Source organism: Hyla sarda, chromosome 2 (genome assembly GCF_029499605.1).
Source record: "Hyla sarda isolate aHylSar1 chromosome 2, aHylSar1.hap1, whole genome shotgun sequence".
Lineage (NCBI taxonomy): Eukaryota > Metazoa > Chordata > Amphibia > Anura > Hylidae > Hyla > Hyla sarda.
In genome coordinates this window covers 63,154,656-63,170,832 of record NC_079190.1, presented here as the reverse complement: position 1 = coordinate 63,170,832, position 16,177 = coordinate 63,154,656, and the positions used below count along the sequence as shown (strand labels likewise).

The 16,177-nt window shown below is 45.8% G+C and overlaps 1 protein-coding gene across 5 annotated transcripts in view; it reads left to right on the top strand.

Annotated features, from left to right (window-relative positions):
• Window positions 1–16,177, top strand: part of DCLK1 (doublecortin like kinase 1) — a 408,196-nt gene that overhangs the window by 339,224 nt on the left and 52,795 nt on the right. For all 5 annotated transcript variants that reach the window (XM_056561922.1, XM_056561921.1, XM_056561920.1 and 2 more), the window contains 2 exons: window positions 656–775; window positions 15,142–15,288. In XM_056561922.1, coding sequence (XP_056417897.1) covers window positions 656–775; window positions 15,142–15,288 — 267 coding nt within the window. The remainder of the gene's footprint in view (window positions 1–655; window positions 776–15,141; window positions 15,289–16,177) is intronic.

Genomic DNA, 16,177 nt, shown 5'->3' with positions numbered 1-16,177 from the left:
TACTAGTATGCACTGAAAATGAAGAAGCCAGCTGCACCTTAACCGTGAGTGCCTCCTCAATCTTCTTTCTTTACACTGAAAATTGTGTGCTATGTTTCGGAGGATTGAGCACCATGATTGATGCTGTCAGGAACCTGCTCCCCCGCAGCGTGTATAGCTTGGCTGATTGCCAGAGCTTGTGATCTTTCTCTTTCCACGTATGTTTGTCTTCACTACTATAATGCACCCAGCTTTTAGTACCACCTTTAAAGTTAACATGCAATATAAATGCGCACCTAGAACCTGCATTGAATGGCTTCATGTAGCTATCAACATAGTCTAAGTGAATAGAGCTGAATTTCCTCTGTAGCATACAGCTGCTAAAAAGTACTGTAAGGATAAAGATTTTTTAATAGAAGTAATTTACAAATCTATCTTGCAAGGAGAACTACAATACCAGACACAGCTCATACAATAGATATAGGCAGGGCTCAAGTCCTGAAGGAACACGTGGGAACTGAGTTCCTGCACTTTTTCCATGGCAGGAACACTGTTCCCATTGGCAGAAGTCCTCCAGGACCAGCCCTTGAGTGGAAATTTTGGGTTCCCACACTTACCAGGACTTGACCTCTGCATATAGGTATAAGCATTCATGTATTTATTGTGTCTTGACCAGGAACATATGATCCAGAACGAGGTCTCCATTCTACGAAGAGTGAAGCATCCCAACATTGTTCTACTCATTGAAGAGATGGATATGCCAAATGAGCTGTATCTTGTCATGGAACTAGTTAAGGTTAGATGATTAATTGTGTTGTGTTTTTTTTTTTTTTTTTTTTTTTTTTTTTTGCTGGATTCATAAGTAGTATTTTGGTCAGCATTAGTTCAGTAATCTGACAGACGTTCTATGTCCACATACTGAACAGTAAGCCAGTGATGATTTATGCATTACTGGCTTACTACTACAAATTCCCTGGGCCATGCTTATAGATGACAAAGGGATTGTGCACCACAATCTGCACACCTTTATGAAGTTGGGTGAATGAAGACACGGCAGGCAGAAGCAGTAGGAAAGCATGAAAGGCCACAAAAAATAGTTTCTAATCAACTGGTGCTAGAAAGTTATACAGATTTGTAAATTACTTCTATATAAAAATCTCAACATTTCCAGTACTTATCAGCTGGTGCAGTTGTGTAGTTCTTTCCAGTCTGAAACTGGAAACTGGAAGTGCTCTCTGCTGACACCTCTGTCCATGTCAGGAACTGTCCAGAGCAGTTCCTGATATGGACAGTGGTGGCAGCAGAGAGCACTGTGATCAGACTGGAAAGAACTACACAACTTCCTCTGGAGCATACAGCAGCTGATAAGTACTGGAAGGGTTAAGATTTTTAAATAGAAGTAATTTACAAATCTGTTTAACTTTTTGGCACCAGTTGATTTTTAAAGAGTACCCCTTTAATGGTTGGACAACCCCGATAATCTTAAAACTAATTTATGTGCACCAGCAGCCATTTTACCATTGAATTTTTAAGCACTGAATGATTTAAAAAGCGTGTGTTTTCTGGGACGTAAACCATCTGTTTTTTAGCCATTTTGTTGCCCAAATGACTGTGTGTATGAGAGTAAGACAATAACTTGAAAATACAGAGGAAATGGAACACATTGAAACTGTTTAAAAAAAAAAAACAGTCACAACTCAACTTTTAGTTCTTAACCTCTTAGCGGTACAAGGCGTAAATGTATGCCCTAGATGCAGTCCCGGTGTATGAAACGCGCTCGCAAGCTATCAGGACACACCTCTTATGCCGGACATTAGCATTAACCCTTCAGATGCTGTGATAAAAGTCAATTGCAGCATCTAAAAGTTGTAAAAAGTAGGTTTCCGTCCTTTAAAGAGGCTAATCGGAACCTCCTCAACATGATTGCGTGGTCCCCACATTTTTCAAGCAAATTTTTCAGCTGGAAATCATTTGAAATGACCACACATTGTATATACAGTATAGATAATTTGTAAATTATTTGGAAGCAGAGCTGCAATGCGCTGTGTCACCAAGGTGGCTGCAAGAAGGAGAAGACTTGAAAGGGACATCAAGATAGGGATGCTGCCAGGACTGTGCCACATCATTTCCAGCAACAGCAAATGTCTTTGGATAGGAGACAGAAAGGGAGGCTGCCAGATGGGGAGGGTGCAACCAACGTCATACTGCAGTGGGGAGAAGAGACATGCCGGGGGCAAGGAACGAGAAAAAGGGCCATGGTGGTTGCTTGGAATAAGAGGGGGAGCCATTATGGAATCCGGAAGGAGAAAGGTATCCATACTGGGGGCAATGAATGAAATAGGATGCCATGCTGGAGATCACTAATGAGATGTAACACCTTACAGGGACCAGAATTAAAATGGCGAGCCAGGCATGGGACCAGGGATGACAGGGGGTCCATGCTGAGATTGGATTTGAAATGGGAAACATGCATGGGGCCAGAAATGAGACGAGGAAATAGAAATCAGAGGGGAACCATTCTGTATGTTACAATGGGGATCCAGGAGTGTATCAGAAATGAGATGGGGAGCCATGCTGGGGATCAGGACCAAGATAGGGAGCCTTGCATGGGGCAAGGAATTCGATGGGAAGCCATATAGGGGGTCAGTAATTTAACACATGATAAAAGACATGTTGTTTTGTCTCTTTCATCATTATATGTGTTTCTTTGTGTGCGGGACATGCATTTTATATACTTCCATAAAAGAAGTAATTTTTGCATAAATTTGGGTTGTCGGCTCAAAGAGGTTTCACTGTAGTTAGGTTACCACGCACCTCTGAAGTGTGACTGATGTGCAATGGTTTTGAGCCCAAACCTATCACACACATCATTACTGTGGGTGGATCTGGCCTAACTTTGCAAAAAAAAAAAGCACAATAGTATTCTTGGAAAACCATTTCCTATCTCCGGCAATCCAAGTAAAACAGGCTGAGTTGTCATATTGGAAAACCATAAGAGGTCATTCATCATTGTAGTGTAAGTGAAGCATTTTTCTACACCTTTTTTGTGTGCTGATAATGTGTACGAGCACCAAATTTATTAAATGGTCACAGGGCAATTAATACATTTGTGCAGGTCACATTTTCCTCACATACACCAAAAAGCTAAGCTAAGTCTGGGCTGGTGCAGTTTAGAGACTTTTTGATGGTTTTGCTCCTTTTCTTGCACCTTTTCACAAAAGGTCTCAGTTGATAAATTCATTACCACTGTGTAAGACTAACCTTAAAGGAGATCTGCAGCATTTTAACACTTATCCCCTATCTACAGGATAGGGGATAAGTGTTTGATCGCGGTGGGGTCTGACCGCTGGAACCCCCCGCAATCTTCAGTGAGAGCGCTAATGCATGTCATGTAGTGTCGACCTAGAGAGGTTGACGGTATGCCCCCTCAACGCCCCGTCCCCATACAGTTCTATGGGAGAGTCAGGGAGGCACGAACGCTGCCTCCCCGCCTCTCCCATAGAACTACATGGAGGAGGTGTGTCGGCCGCGACGTTACGCTGTGGCTGGCACACCCCCTGCACAGGAGAGCCATGGCAGAGCCGTGGCCCAGTGCAGGAGATCGTGGGGAGGCCCAGCAGTCAGACCTCCTGTGATCAAACACTGCGGATAGGGGATACGTTTTTTTTTTGCCCACAGATGGCCTTTAACAACTGATCTGTACGCACTTTGGGGGAGATTAATCAAAAACTGAGCAGAGGAAGAGCGGTGCAGTTGTCCATGACAACCAATCATATCACTTCTTTCATTTTTAAAGAGACCTGTGAAAAATGAAAGAAGCAATCTGATTGGTTGCCGCGGGCAACTGCACCACTCTTCCTCTTCACAGGTTTTGATAAATCTCCCCCTTTTTTTTGTGGGTGTAAACAAAAAAGACACAAAAAATAGCCTGAGGTGCAGCGCTGCGCCAAATGTGAGACAAATCTCCACACAAAAACAGCTCTAAAGACAATGATAAATGCCCCCCCTCCCATTGGTCGGCATTTATCATTGTGTTTACCCATTTTTTCCTTCTATACTTGGCGCTGTTTTGACACAATTGTCCTTTTTTTTGCGCCTTTGGGTTTACACATTTCTGCTGACTTTCAGTTGCAATCCACTGATTTTGGCAATATGCAAGATATAGACGGGTTTTATAAACTGCACCTTTTGTGAAAAAGGCGCAAAGCCACCGAAAAGTCTCTAAACTTCACCAGCCTAGACTTAGCTTAGCTTTTTGATGTTTTTAATATGATTTAAATAAATTTGGTGCTCCTACACAGCTCCTACCAGCACACAAAAAAAGGTGTAGAAAAATTCTTCACTTACACCTACAATGATAAATGCCGGCCATTGTCCTTATTCCTAATTCAGTGAGAACCATCTAGTGGTGAAACCCAACATGAAGTACATGTTCTCCCAGGAAGAGCTCCTCTTCCTCATAGTAGCATTGCACAGATCAGAGTATTAAAAATTACTTAAAGTGGTACTCCGGTAGAAAACTTTTTATTATATTTTAATGAACTGGTGCCAGAAAGTTAAACAGATTTGTAAATTACTTCTATTAAAAAATCTTAACCCTTTCAGTACTTTTTAGCAGCTGTTTGCTACAGAGGAAAATCTTTATTTATTTTTTATTTATTTTTTGTGTTGTCCACAGTGCTCTCTGCTGACACCTGATGCCCGTATCAGGAACTGTCCAGAGCAGGAGAAAATCCCCATAGCAAGCCTATGCTGCTCTGGACAGAGGTGTCAACAGAGAGCACTGTGGACAACACAAAAAAGAAATTCAAAAAGAAAAGAATTTCCTCTGTAGCATACAGCTGCTAAAAAGTACTGTAAGGGTAAAGATTTTTTAATAGAAGTAATTTACAAATCTATCTTGCAAGGAGAAACGACCTGGCACCGTGTAGATTCACTGTCACGATGCCGGCTGGCAGGTAGTGGATCCTCTGTGCCAGAGAGGGATTGGCGTGGACCGTGCTAGTGGATCGGTTCTAAGTCACTACTGGTTTTCACCAGAGCCCGCCGCAAAGCGGGATGGTCTTGCTGCGGCGGTAGTGACCAGGTCGTATCCACTAGCAACGGCTCAACCTCTCTGACTGCTGAAGATAGGCGCGGTACAAGGGAGTAGACAGAAGCAAGGTCGGACGTAGCAGAAGGTCAGGGCAGGCAGCAAGGATCGTAGTCGGGGGCAACGGCAGGAGGTCTGGAACACAGGCTAGGAACACACAAGGAAACGCTTTCACTGGCACAATGGCAACAAGATCCGGCGAGGGAGTGAAGGGGAAGTGAGGTATAAATAGGGAGTGCACAGGTGAACACACTAATTGGAACCACTGCGCCAATCAGCGGCGCAGTGGCCCTTTAAATCGCAGAGACCCGGCGCGCGCGCGCCCTAGGGAGCGGGGCCGCGCGCGCCGGGACAGGACAGACGGAGAGCGAGTCAGGTACGGGAGCCGGGACGCGCATCGCGAGCGGGCGCTACCCGCATCGCGAATCGCATCCCGGCTGGAGACGGTATCGCAGCGCACCGGGTCAGTGGAGCTGCCCGGAGCGCTGCGGTAGCGAGAGAGAAGCGAGCGCTCCGGGGAGGAGCGGGGACCCGGAGCGCTCGGCGTAACAGTACCCCCCCCCTTGGGTCTCCCCCTCTTCTTAGAGCCTGAGAACCTGAGGAGCAGACTTTTGTCTAGGATGTTGTCCTCAGGTTCCCAGGATCTCTCTTCAGGTCCACAGCCCTCCCAATCCACCAAAAAGAACCTTTTTCCTCTGACCGTCTTGGAGGCCAGTATCTCTTTCACTGAGAAGACGTCAGAAGAACCGGAGACAGGAGTGGGAGAAACTAATTTGGGAGAGAAACGGTTGATGATGAGTGGTTTAAGAAGAGAGACATGAAAGGCATTAGGAATACGGAGAGAAGGAGGAAGAAGAAGTTTGTAAGAGACAGGATTAATTTGGCACAAGACTTTGAAAGGACCAAGATAGCGTGGACCCAGTTTGTAACTGGGGACACGAAAGCGGACATATTTAGCGGAGAGCCATACCTTGTCTCCTGGAGCAAAAATGGGGGGAGCTCTTCTTTTCTTATCGGCAAACTTTTTCATGCGAGATGAAGCCTGTAAAAGAGAATCTTGGGTCTCTTTCCATATGGTGGAAAGATCACGAGTCACTTCATCTACAGCGGGCAAACCAGAGGGCAAGGGAGTAGGGAGGGGGGGAAGAGGGTGACGGCCGTACACCACGAAAAATGGGGATTTGGAGGAAGATTCAGAGACTCTAAAGTTATACGAGAATTCGGCCCATGGTAGAAGATCTGCCCAATCATCCTGGCGGGAGGAAACAAAATGTCGTAAATAATCACCCAAGACCTGGTTAATTCTTTCTACTTGTCCATTGGATTGAGGATGATATGCAGAAGAAAAGTTTAATTTAATCTTGAGTTGTTTACAGAGAGCCCTCCAGAATCTTGACACGAATTGGACGCCTCTATCCGAGACTATCTGCGTGGGCAACCCGTGAAGACGAAAAATGTGTACAAAAAATTGTTTAGCCAACTGAGGCGCTGAAGGAAGACCAGGAAGAGGGATGAAATGTGCCATCTTGGAGAATCGATCAACGACCACCCAAACAACAGTGTTGCCACGGGATGGGGGTAGGTCTGTAATAAAATCCATACCAATCAGAGACCAAGGCTGTTCGGGGACAGGCAGAGGATGAAGAAAACCAGCGGGCTTCTGGCGAGGAGTCTTATCCCGGGCACAGACAGTGCAGGCTCGCACAAAGTCCACGACATCCGTCTCCAGAGTCGGCCACCAATAGAAGCGAGAGATGAGTTGCACAGATTTCTTGATGCCTGCATGACCTGCGAGATGGGAGGAGTGACCCCATTTGAGGATTCCGAGGCGTTGGCGTGGAGAGACGAAGGTCTTTCCTGGAGGAGTTTGCCTGATGGAGGCTGGAGAAGTGGAAATCAGGCAGTCAGGAGGAATGATGTGTTGCGGAGAGAGTTCAACTTCCGAGGCATCCGAGGAACGAGAGAGAGCATCGGCCCTAATGTTCTTATCGGCAGGCCGAAAGTGAATTTCAAAATTAAATCGGGCAAAGAACAGAGACCACCTGGCCTGGCGAGGATTCAGCCGTTGGGCAGACTGGAGATAGGAGAGATTCTTGTGATCGGTGTAAATAATAACTGGAAATCTTGATCCCTCCAGCAGATGCCTCCATTCCTCAAGTGTTAATTTAATGGCTAGAAGCTCTCGATCCCCGATGGAGTAGTTCCTCTCCGCCGGAGAGAAGGTCCTAGAAAAAAAACCACAAGTAACAGCATGCCCGGAAGAATTTTTTTGTAGAAGGACCGCTCCAGCTCCTACAGAGGAGGCATCAACCTCCAATAGGAAGGGTTTAGATGGGTCAGGTCTGGAGAGCACGGGAGCCGAAGAAAAGGCAGACTTGAGCCGTTTGAAGGCGTCTTCCGCTTGAGGAGGCCAAGACTTGGGATTGGCATTTTTTTTGGTTAAAGCCACGATAGGGGCCACAACGGTAGAAAAATGTGGAATAAATTGCCTGTAATAATTGGCGAACCCCAAAAAACGTTGGATAGCACGGAGTCCGGAGGGGCGTGGCCAATCTAAGACGGCAGAGAGTTTGTCTGGATCCATTTGTAGTCCCTGGCCAGAGACCAAGTATCCTAGGAAAGGAAGAGATTGGCATTCAAACAGACATTTCTCTATCTTGGCATAAAGTTGATTGTCACGAAGTCTCTGAAGAACCATACAGACATGCTGGCGGTGTTCTTCTAGATTGGCAGAAAAAATCAGGATATCGTCCAGATATACAACAACACAGGAGTATAAGAGATCACGAAAAATTTCATTAACAAAGTCTTGGAAGACGGCAGGGGCGTTGCACAGGCCAAAGGGCATGACCAGATACTCAAAGTGTCCATCTCTAGTGTTAAATGCCGTTTTCCATTCATCCCCCTCTCTGATGCGGATGAGATTATAAGCACCTCTTAAGTCCAGTTTGGTAAAGATGTGGGCACCTTGGAGGCGATCAAAGAGTTCAGAGATAAGAGGTAGGGGGTAGCGGTTCTTTACCGTGATTTTATTAAGACCGCGGTAGTCAATGCAAGGACGTAGAGAGCCATCTTTTTTGGACACAAAGAAAAATCCGGCTCCGGCAGGAGAGGAGGATTTACGGATAAAGCCTTTTTTTAAATTTTCCTGGATGTACTCCGACATAGCAAGAGTCTCTGGGGCGGACAGAGGATAGATTCTGCCCCGGGGTGGAGTAGTGCCCGGGAGGAGGTCAATAGGACAATCATAAGGCCTGTGAGGAGGTAGAGTCTCAGCTTGTTTTTTGCAAAAAACATCCGCAAAGTCCATATAGGCCTTAGGGAGACCGGTTACAGGGGGAACCACAGAGTCACGGCAAGGGGTACTGGGCAGTCCTTGAAACAAGAGGGCCCCCAACTCTTGATCTCCCCAGAGGACCAATCCAGGGTTGGGGAATGGAGTTGAAGCCAGGGTAGTCCAAGGAGGATTTCGGAAGTGCAATTGGGGAGGACCAAAAATTCAATCCTCTCGTGATGAGGTCCGATGCACATTAGAAGGGGCTCCGTGCGGTAACGTATGGTACAGTCCAATCTTTCATTGTTTACACAATTGATGTAGAGGGGTCTGGCGAGACTGGTCACTGGGATGTTGAACCTGTTGACGAGAGAGGCCAAAACAAAATTTCCTGCAGATCCGGAATCCAAGAAGTAGATAGTAGAGAAGGAGAAGGCAGAGGCAGATATCCGCACAGGCACAGTAAGACGTGGAGAAGCAGAGTAGACATCAAGGACTGTCTCACCTTTGTGCGGAGTCAGCGTACGTCTTTCCAGGCGGGGAGGACGGATAGGACAATCCTTCAGGAAGTGTTCGGTACTAGCACAGTACAAGCAGAGATTCTCCATGCGGCGTCGTGTCCTCTCTTGAGGTGTCAGGCGAGACCGGTCGACCTGCATAGCCTCCACGGCGGGAGGCACAGGAACGGATTGCAGGGGACCAGAGGAGAGAGGAGCCGGGGAGAAAAAACGCCTTGTGCGAACAAAGTCCATATCCTGGCGGAGCTCCTGACGCCTTTCGGAAAAACGCATGTCAATGCGAGTGGCAAAATGGATGAGTTCATGTAGGTTAGCAGGGATTTCTCATGCGGCCAGAACATCTTTAATGTTGCTGGATAGGCCTTTTTTAAAGGTCGCGCAGAGGACCTCATTATTCCAGGATAATTCTGAAGCAAGAGTACGGAATTGTACGGCGTACTCGCCAACGGAAGAATTACCCTGGACCAGGTTCAACAGAGCAGTCTCAGCAGAAGAGGCTCGGGCAGGTTCCTCAAAGACACTTCGAATTTCCGAGAAGAAGGAGTGTACAGAGGCAGTGACGGGGTCATTGCGGTCCCAGAGCGGTGTGGCCCATGACAGAGCTTTTCCAGACAGAAGGCTGACTACGAAAGCCACCTTAGACCTTTCAGTAGGGAACTGGTCCGACATCATCTCCAAGTGCAGGGAACATTGGGAAAGAAAGCCACGGCAGAATTTAGAGTCCCCATCAAATTTATCCGGCAAGGATAGTCGTAGACCAGAAGCGGCCACTCGCTGCGGAGGAGGTGCAGGAGCTGGCGGAGGAGATGATTGCTGAAGCTGTGGTAGTAGCTGCTGTAGCATCACGGTCAGTTGAGACAGCTGTTGGCCTTGTTGCGCTATCTGTTGTGACTGCTGGGCGACCACCGTGGTGAGGTCGGCGACAACTGGCGGTGGAACTTCAGCGGGATCCATGGCCGGATCTACTGTCACGATGCCGGCTGGCAGGTAGTGGATCCTCTGTGCCAGAGAGGGATTGGCGTGGACCGTGCTAGTGGATCGGTTCTAAGTCACTACTGGTTTTCACCAGAGCCCGCCGCAAAGCGGGATGGTCTTGCTGCGGCGGTAGTGACCAGGTCGTATCCACTAGCAACGGCTCAACCTCTCTGACTGCTGAAGATAGGCGCGGTACAAGGGAGTAGACAGAAGCAAGGTCGGACGTAGCAGAAGGTCAGGGCAGGCAGCAAGGATCGTAGTCGGGGGCAACGGCAGGAGGTCTGGAACACAGGCTAGGAACACACAAGGAAACGCTTTCACTGGCACAATGGCAACAAGATCCGGCGAGGGAGTGAAGGGGAAGTGAGGTATAAATAGGGAGTGCACAGGTGAACACACTAATTGGAACCACTGCGCCAATCAGCGGCGCAGTGGCCCTTTAAATCGCAGAGACCCGGCGCGCGCGCGCCCTAGGGAGCGGGGCCGCGCGCGCCGGGACAGGACAGACGGAGAGCGAGTCAGGTACGGGAGCCGGGATGCGCATCGCGAGCGGGCGCTACCCGCATCGCGAATCGCATCCCGGCTGGAGACGGTATCGCAGCGCACCGGGTCAGTGGAGCTGCCCGGAGCGCTGCGGTAGCGAGAGAGAAGCGAGCGCTCCGGGGAGGAGCGGGGACCCGGAGCGCTCGGCGTAACATTCACTATCTCACACAATAGGTCTCCTGCTGGCAGGCAGGTGAAACGCAGCCAAAACTTTGCTCTCTGGGTGTGTGTGTGGTGCTCCACAATGGCAGGTAAAGTTCAATCATAGTACAAGTGGAAGAAGATATTCCCCGGAGCACTCACCTCAGACACCAGGTATGTAGTGCAGCAAAAACTTTTTTATTTCTTTTTGCCAAGTTGGATACAGCAGCAGGGAGGAGGAGATGTAAACCTGCGGGTGGGCTACACCGATGGGCGACAGTCCGTTATCGTGCCTTAGCGCTTCGTCAGGCCCCTTCAGGTAGGTGTATTGCAGCCAGGTAAGTACAAAAGACAAAGGGAGGGGTCACAATCCCACACCAATAGAAACAAACGTGTTCAAGTTAACTATGTGAGTGCTGGTGAAAACCAAAAAAACAGGTGTGTCTTTTAATACCAAGTCTGATCATGGAGCAGCGTGATGAAGGGGGAAAAAAAAACCTTATGGATGGATATATCATAAAAGTGCACTTAATTCATTGCAATCGTTTAGTCCCAGGGGTCCCGTTGCATTGCAGCGGATTATCCACCTGGCCTCTTTCTTCATCCGAATTTTATTTTTACCTCCATATGTTTGTTCCACCCTTCCAAGTCCAGCAAATCTCAGGGTTCTTGGGTGTCCATTATGGACATTCAGCATATGTTCTATTAGACGGGTTGATCCCTTCTTAGTTTTCATAGAATAAATATGCTCCCTCACCCTGTGGAACAACTGGCGGATCGTTTTTCCTATGTAATAAAAGCCGCAATCGCATATCAAAGTGAACACTACATGATCCGTCCTACATGAAATAAATTGCTTTACATATACATCCTTGTCTCCCAATTTGACAACCTTAGTTTCCATACTATACTGGCAATAGGGACATGTCCCACATTTAAAATTCCCTATGGGTCTCGTGTCCGTAAGCCAATCCTTTTTCATAGTGTTTTTTTGGGACAGGGCAACAATAATGATATATCCATCCATATGTTTTTTTCACCCTTCATCACGCTGCTCCATGATCAGACTTGGTATTAAAAGACACACCTGTTTTTTGTTTTTCACCAGCACTCACATAGTTAACTTGAACACGTTTGTTTCTATTGGTGTGGGATTGTGACCCCTCCCTTTGTCTTTTGTACTTACCCGGCTGCAATATACCTACTGGAAGGGGCCTGACGGACCGTCGCCCATCGGTGTAACCCACCCGCAGGTTTACATCTCCTCCTCCCTGCTGTTGTATCTAACTTGGCAAAAAGAAATAAAAAAGTTTTTGCTGCGCTACATACCTGGTGTCTGAGGTGAGTGCTCCGGTGAATATCTTCTTCCACTTGTACTATAATTTACAAATCTGTTTAAAGGGGTATTCCAGGCAAAAACATTTTTATATATATCAACTGGCTCCAGAAAGTTAAACAGATTTGTAAATTACTTCTACTAAAAAATCTTAATCCTTTCAGTACTTATGAGCTTCTGAAGTTAAGATTGTTCTTTTCTGTCTAAGTTCTCTCTGATGACACCTGTCTCGGGAACCGACCAGTTTAGAAGCAAATCCCCATAGCAAACCTCTTCTAAACTGGACGTTTCCCGAGACAGGTGTCATCAGAGAGCACTTAGACAGAAAAGAACAACCTTAACTTCAGAAGCTCATAAGTACTGAAAGGATTAATATTTTTTAATAGAAGTCATTTACAAATCTGTTTAACTTTCTGGAGCCAGTTGATATATAAAAAAAAGTTTTTTCCTGGAATACACCTTTAACTTTCTGGCACCAGTTCATAAAAATAAAAGTTTTCCTCCAGAGTACCCCTTTAACTTTAAGTACCCGGTCATATCAAATAACAGGAGAATGTTATAGGTTGACAGAGAGACTATTTATGCGATGCCTCGGGAAATAATAAGATACAGACCTATACAATATCATATTCCTTCTGATATGCTTTCATCCCGGTTACAGCAAATGATCTCAAATCCAATGTTGCAGGTTTTCAGTTTTGTTTGAGACACAAATTACCACAAACTGTGTACTCTATATGCCAGTGTTTCCCTACCAGTGTGCCTCCTGCTGTTGAAAAACTACAACCCCCAGCATACCCGGACAGCCGTTGGCTGTCCGGGTATGCTGGAGGTTCTAGTTTTGCAACAGCTGGAGGAACACTGGTTGTGAAAAAACTGCTCTATGTGATGGAAGTAGTTCTCTTCTCTGGTAACTTATACACCTTCATAATAACACATGTAAATCATCAGTCCAAACTGACAACCTCATAGGAATCTATAATACTGACAGTTCGGGTCAGTAGACCCAGAGTTTGGCTAGGACTTTCACCCCCAATTTGGCCACATATATTGTGCACTTTACACAGGAGAGCAGGTGACCTACCTTTATTACATTCACTAATAAATTAACTGAAACCTCTTACTGTCCATCCACCCAGAATGGAAATGCTACGGATTTTCTACGGTGCGAAATTCCACAGGTAAATCCAAAACAGCTAAACCACATTCAATTGTGGTGATGTTAATGCAATTTGGGGCAATTTGGTAAAATCTGCAATTTTGTCTGCAGATCCACTGCACTTCTGCAGCAAAATAAGAAACAACTGAAAACTTATTGAGCTTTTTGATTCAGGGCATATTCACACTGCAGACCATCCGCTCACAGCAGAGTCCTATTGTTTTCAATGGGATTTTGCTGCCTTATGCACACTGTGGTAACTCTGCTGCGGAATTACACCGGCAGAATGGACGTCTGCCCCAAATTATTGAACATGTTCATCCTTTGGACGGAATTCTGTCAGACTCTATTGCAGTCTATGAGACCACGCACGTTTGTGCGGTCTTAATGCGGATGGCCCCGACGGCGCATGCTACAAGGAAATTCGCCGGCTGCAGAGCCCTTGCCCATTGAAGTCAGTGGGGGAAATCCTCAAGAAACCCACAGTGCATCCCCAACATAAATTGTCATGCTGCGGAATTAAAAGCCAAATAGCTCACATTTTCTGTAGATTTTTTTTCCGTAGCACCTAAAGAAGATTTCTTCAAATCCCTGCCACTTAGCCGCTACTGTAATACACCGGTATATGAGGGGTTAATGTTAACCCTATAGTTTGTGACGCCAGGCTGAGGGCTGGTATGCTGAGGTAATGCTCCGGCCTATCGCCGCCCTTCCCAGTCACGATAGGTGCATGAAATGACTGAAGGTCCACTAGGAGATTGAACTTGAACTTGAACAACTTTACTTAAGTGCTTGCAATACATCCAAGACACAGTAACAGTCTCATACAAACAGTCCTTATATCGCTCAGTGACTGACAGTTGTTGTGGACCTTGAGCTATTTAGAAAGTCTCTGAATTTAGGGTAGATATTTGCAGATCCGTCCGGATTTAGGGGTTATATAAGGTCCGGTGATGCTGCAGAGTGTCTGGGGATTGATACACTCTCTATTCTGAATTACTCAGCCGTTGCCGCAAGGCTCATGCCTAACTCACTGCAATAGTTGCTGCGCAGATCCTTCTCGTTTGACAGCCCAGGAACAAGAGAGCGAAAACATGGCTGCCGCTCCCTTATATGGGCAGGGGGCGGGGTGAATCCGATTGGTCCGAACATCTGTCATTCACTATTACACAGAGTAATGGGATTGCATACGTCACCGGGCCTCCAAAGGTCCTTAAGCAGGATACCATAGAGTTTACCTAGTCACGTGACCCGCAGGTCCTCCAACGCTATGGAACCGGTAATTAACCATTTATTTACATATATTACTATATTTACATCACCCTTACATAAATTACTAGGCTATTAGTTGGAATAGAGGCGACAAGGGTAGGTTACACAACAGGGATCCCTACGTCCTAGGGACTCTGGCTATGGGGACCTACAAATATATAGGTACCGTATAAGATGCGGTACGGGGACACCACAATACCGTATATATAAAGAATCGGTGAACGATAATGAAATATGCTCACCCACTGTGGTTGTACTCAGCAAAGCACAACAATGGTAAAGGCACATAGAGAAGGGGAGTTCTCTGATCTAGCAGCCGCTCCTGGGATAGATACAAACAACCCCAATTTTTCCTCCGAGAAAAACCACAGGATCAGGCAGGTGCTTGGATCTAATAAACAATTTATTTTTATTGGATCTAATAAACAGTTTATTTACCCACAATGCAACGCGTTTTGCAGGAAAAAAAACGCTTCATCAGGCATATATGCCTGATGAAACGGTTTTTACCCCGAAACGCGTTGCATTGTGGGTAAATAAACTATTTGCTCCTAACAAGATCCAAGCGCCTGCCTGATCCTGTGGTTTTTCTTGGAGGAAAAATTGTGGTCATCTCCATAGATGGCAGTGCATTTCATAACAGATTCTGCAGAAGGAATTGACATGTCAATTCTTTCTGCGGAGGCCAGAAAAGCAATTTTTATGTGCAGCAATGGAATTTTTGAGTGGAATTTTTCTGCCAGACTTCGCTCAGAAATTCTGTGTAAACGAGACCTTACCATATAAGCAATACTGTTACCCTCTTGTCTTTTTCATATGTCTATAGTAGATTGAATATTTTCTTTTCTCCAGGGAGGGGATCTGTTCGATGCTATTACCTCTACCAACAAATATACAGAACGGGATGCAAACGGAATGCTGTATAACCTCATGAGCGCCATCAAATATCTGCACAGCTTGAACATTGTCCATCGGGATATCAAACCTGAGAACTTGTTGGTAAGTACTGCTAGGTAAAGGGGGGATTTATCATTGTTGGTGTAGGTGTATAGGTGTCCCCCTTCATTTTATAATTGTGTAATGTGTACGCGTGCCAAATTTATTAAATGGCCGCAGGGCATCTGATGGACAACTTTGTGCAAGTACATATTTCCTGAAATTTTTACTTCAGTATAACATTTTCAATGGTTTACCGGTTTCATAAAATTTTGAGACTTTTCTACACACCTGTATTTACGACCACAATTTGTAAAGATTTGAAAAAGTTACAGATTATAAATCCCCCAAAATCTAACCATGCCACATTACATTCTAGTAGTCTCATTGGGGGAGATTTATCAAAACCTGTGCAGAGGAAGAGTGATGCAGTTGCCCATAGCAACCAATCAGATTGCTTCTTTCATTTTCCACAGGCCTCTAAAGAGGCCTGTGGAAAATGAAAGAAGCAATCTGATTGGTTGCTATGGGCAAATGCACTACTCTTCCTCTGCACAGGTTTTGATAAATCTCCCCCATTGAATCTAAATGCAAAACCTGTGACTCTTTGAACGGTTTCGCAATAAAAATGTGTAAAACCAATGATTAATTCCCCCCCATAGTCGGGGTCACACATAGTACTCTGACATGCTGTTGGCCATGCTTGGTGCCCATTTGAAATAGATTGTTGAGGTCGGTGCAGTTGTGAAGATCTTTACCTGCAATATTGTTTGGCCATTATTGGTCTATTCACAGATTTTTCCATTTCTAAATATTTTTATAAATTTTTTTAAGACAGAATCAACAATATTAATTTTACAGTCACAATTTCCATCATCTTATACATGCATCAAAATTATAAATAATACCCCAATCCCTCCCATTCCCTTCCTCCGCCCCTCCGCCATCAAGC